Here is a 4,139-nt window from a genome sequence, read left to right as displayed (position 1 = left end):
GTGAAGAAGAACATTCAGGGGATTTAAATTAAGTAAGTTATCTGATTTCATGAATTTGGTACTGGCATGGAATAATAAACTTGAGTTGATTTCTCCATGATACTGGGGCCGAAACAACAATTGCTTAAAGACACTGGACACTATTGGTAATTGTCAAGACCAGTTTTCTCACTTGGTGTATCCAAACATGCATAAAATAACAAATTGAGCTCAATTGGTCATCGAAGTTGTGAGATAATATTGAAAGAAAAAACACCCTTGTCACACAAAGTTGTGTGCTTTCAGATGCTTGATTTTAAGACCTCAACTTCTAAATCTGAGGTTTTTAAATCAAATTCATGGAGGACAACTTCTTTCTCAAAAACTACATTACTTCAGAGTGAGCAGTTTCTCACAATGTTGTTTACTATCAACAGCTCCCCATTACTCGTTACCAAGAAAGGTTTTATGCTAATAAATATTTGAGTAATTACCAATAGTGTCCACTGCCGTTTATCACTAGAGCGGGCATACAGTTCGTATCCAAGTCTATCTATTTGGTGTTTAGTTACCATAGAGTGAAGATAAGAGACACAACGCGGTATAATTACACAAACAAAAAAATGTGTCCAAAACAATAAAATCAAAAGCTGCTTTTAGTCTATTCAGACCATGTAACCAGTGAGACATTATGTTTTTTTTACCAAAGAGCTACATGACCTGGGGTGGACTTCACAAATCGTTAAAAGACAAGTCTTATCTCCGAGTTAGGACGAGTTACTCGCCGTAAGTTTTTAATATCTCCTGGGACTAGTTCTAACCCTTTATGAAATTGACCCAAGATCTTCCTGCAGACACAATTTGCAAACAGACCAACGGAGGAAAAGATGACTGCTAGCCAAAATACAAAACACCCAAGGACCCTTCCAAATTCTCTCCGTGAAAAAGCTGACAGACTCATGCATTTTATGAAAACATCCAGTAAAAACTTTAAGTTCGCCAAAAATTCTGATGTTTCAAACAACCCTACAAACGACCAACAATGTGCACTTGAATCGCACACCTCAAATCAAAAAGACTGGGGCACATCTGAAAACTTGTTGAGCCATTTTACAACCCTTGATTCTATTTGGTACTATGGTACACAATAGATAATAATGGTGCTTTGTCATTCTTGAATATTGAGTTATTGAATGGAATGCTTAATTAAAACCAAGCGCTGAATAATGTAATTAAAAAGCGGCGTGTTAAATTAAATTCTGCCAAACTTGAAGCCACACCCCATTCTACATAACATGGTACTGTACATTCTGCCAGCTTAAAATTCAAGGCTGATTAAAGGTGACAATTTTATGTAACAATGAAGTGTTCAGGATAACTGCAACAAGACAGCACCTTTAAAAAACAACTCTTAAACTTGACAAATAAAAACAATAATTAATAAAAAAAGACACATCTTTTTACCTTGAATTTTTTTTTTTAAATAATCAATTAAAAAAAAACCACATATTTAAAATACATCTTTCAACCTTGACAAATTTCAAACTGTTCAAAAATAACCGCTTAAAAACTTACATCTTGCTTTATGCTAGTTACAGTTACAGCTCCGCTAAAATTGAGTTCTTCCTGTTCGAACAGGACCTGCTGAATCTTAAATTTGCACAGCGCTTTTTCTCTGGCGCCAAACTTTTTCAAAGTGGCGGCGATCATCTTACCGAAGAGTTCGTCTTCATCTTCGTTGGTGTCCATTCTCGGTCGGCTGTGAGCGAGGCTTTCCAGAATGGCCATCTCGACGATGTCCATTCTTTTCGATTTCTTGGCTCGCGGGGAGTCTTCAGAGGAAGATGAGGCACCGCCAAAGTGATCCCTGGAGGAGGACGAGAGGGGTTGAGCTATGTGTATGGTTGTTGGAATAACACTGCTCCCGGACGCTCCCTCGTTGCATAGAGCTCTCTGATCATTGTCGACCTCAAACTCCAACGTGTCGTCAGTGCTGAAAACAACATAGCATTCAAAAAAATAAGATGTGAATATAAATACAGAGGTTTGGCTAAAAATTCAGTTTTTAAATCAATGTGATAAATCCATGCAGTCAAACTCTTAGTCTAACTCAAATTTTGCAGGATACGCCTGGAATTTCAATTTTGTGAGGGCGAGGCCATTTTTTTTTGCAAAGGGTACATGTAGGTGAACTTTCATTGGAAAATCATACATATGTGTATGTTTATGGGAAAGTTTTGAAGTGGCACCAAGACCAAGACCCGCAGGGCTCAATTTCTTTCACCGCATCACTTGCCAGAGAAAGGCCAGTCAATTTTGTGTCAGACCAGTAAATTAAAAAGCGAATTTATTTTTAACTTGAATTGACTCAATATTCAAACTAAAATTTGACTCAAAGCACCATTTCAAATGTTTAGAGATTGTCATTAATTTTGTCAAAACATTCAAGTTAAACTCAAATATTTAGCTACATGTAACTAAAACTTCTAGAACGAATTTCTTATTAGTTTGGAATAGGGGAAAACTTTCCGCACCCTCCTGCAACCACCTTTATTTGAGTAAATCAGATACTATTCTGTTGATTGCATAACAAATGCACAAGTGGTGGCAGTATAGAAACTTTTCCGGAATAGGTACTCAAAGTCAAAGTCAGACACTCACGAATTATCGGTCTGATCCACTTCTCCAACATCTTTGTGCCTGATGTGTTCTTCAAGGAATGACATGGAGTCATAGTGTGGCCAATTTGTGTGCTTCTCCGCAGTGTCGCCTCCTTTGGCCTTTCTGTATTCATTCTTCTTCACTTTGACATAAGCGTCTCGTAGTTTTCTCCACTTCTGCTTGCACTCCTTCCAATCCTTTCCGCAGGTTGCGGCGATCGCCTTCCACGTTGACAAGGCATTATCCAAGTCCCGATATTCCTTGAGCTTTTTATTGTACAAGTTTGGAAACTGACGCACACATTCAATGAACTTTTTGTCCTCTTCTTTAACTTTGGTGTTCATAGTGGCAACTGCGTTCACTCGCTCATTTACTTCAGTTCAGAGATAACAACTGGCAACCTTATACAACACAAATGAAAGCTAATCTTCACAAATGCATTCCACTTTTTTAACCATTCTTTGAACTTGAAAGTTGAGTAAGTTGGTTGAATCTTGATTGGACTTAATTTTGTTGCAGTTTGCTCTGCATTAAGAACTTGTTTGTTTTTGTTGTAAATTAACTGCCATGATCATTTTTATGTTCTTAAAGGGGAACTATCAAAAAGTCACAGTCGAGACAGAAATACATGCCAAAAAATAAGCACCCTTAACAACGCGCTACTCACGAATTTAGTTTGTGCACTTCCGCAGTTTGTTGTTGATTTGATCTTTGAATTGATCAACCACACAACACACAGCACCGGTTCGTCGTTCAAAACACAATCCAAGGACAAGGTTGTCAAATGGCGTATTTGTTTAGCTCTTTTACGGAATGAGAACAAGCTCAAACTTTACACAAACTCTGTTACCACTGGCTCATACTTGAGTGTTTACAGCAAACGAACTTAAGTCATAGATTATCACGTCTTATCAGCATTTACAATCGGCTACTCCTCAGTATGAACTCTTCGGACGCCATATTTATGATTGCCGTTTTTACATTTTTGTTGTTTTATTAATGGACGAGAATTGTACCCCCTCTCGTGACGTGTTCTGTCCAACTTGGAGGGGGAGGGGCGATTTTTAATTACTTAGATGGGGACAAAGGATGTGGATGGACAGTACATTATTTTCAAACCTCTATATTACAAAGAAAAGGCTGTACTAGGGAAATATGTAATTGATGGAAATTTTGATCAAATGCGATTAAATCAAAATTGGAATAGTAGATTTTTATTAGAAAGATCAATAGACATTGTTTCATCGCTCCCAAAATTATTTCCGATGTGCAGTGAAAACACAAGGGGCATAAAGACCCTGCAGCGTACAACACAATAGGGTATAAATCTAACATTGTGATGCCCACACCTTTTGCTAGACTTGGGGACAGCTTGTTTACATAATTGGCGCTGTGATGCCCTCATGCAGCTTTTGAAATTTCTACTGTGACAAGAGCCTGAGTTCCTGCCAACTGAGGTTGGAAAACGTTGCAAAGCAAAAACTAAGAACTGTGTGTAA

General features: G+C 37.9%; 1 protein-coding gene across 3 annotated transcripts; it reads right to left on the bottom strand.

The window, feature by feature from the left end:
- Positions 1-419: 419 nt before the first annotated feature.
- Positions 420-3,601, bottom strand: LOC117289070 (transcription factor Adf-1-like). 3 transcript variants are annotated; one of them, XM_033770004.1, is made up of 3 exons: positions 3,287-3,601; positions 2,641-3,041; positions 420-1,972 (listed from the first exon to the last, which is right to left on the bottom strand). In XM_033770004.1, the coding sequence occupies exons 2-3, from the start codon at positions 2,982-2,984 to the stop codon at positions 1,543-1,545; spliced, it is 774 nt and encodes a 257-aa protein (XP_033625895.1). In that variant the 5' UTR covers positions 2,985-3,041; positions 3,287-3,601; the 3' UTR covers positions 420-1,542. The 3 variants fall into 3 exon arrangements, with proteins under 3 accessions (XP_033625895.1, XP_033625896.1, XP_033625894.1); XM_033770005.1 differs by having other exon boundaries at positions 3,308-3,601; XM_033770003.1 differs by lacking the exon at positions 3,287-3,601 and having other exon boundaries at positions 2,641-3,135.
- Positions 3,602-4,139: the final 538 nt, after the last annotated feature.

The sequence above is a fragment of the Asterias rubens genome, chromosome 4 (genome assembly GCF_902459465.1).
Source record: "Asterias rubens chromosome 4, eAstRub1.3, whole genome shotgun sequence".
Taxonomy (NCBI): domain Eukaryota; kingdom Metazoa; phylum Echinodermata; class Asteroidea; order Forcipulatida; family Asteriidae; genus Asterias; species Asterias rubens.
The sequence above is the reverse complement of the archived record's forward strand: the minus strand, read 5'-3'. Positions and strand labels throughout refer to the sequence as shown.

Excerpts from the sequence above, each read along its gene's own strand:
- LOC117289070 (XM_033770004.1), bottom strand. The coding sequence starts at position 2,984 with ATGAACACCAAAGTTAAAGAAGAGGACAAAAAGTTCATTGAATGTGTG. Across the intron at positions 1,973-2,640 it reads GTGGATCAGACCGATAATTC|CACTGACGACACGTTGGAGT; the intron begins GTGAGTGTCTGA and ends TGTTGTTTTCAG.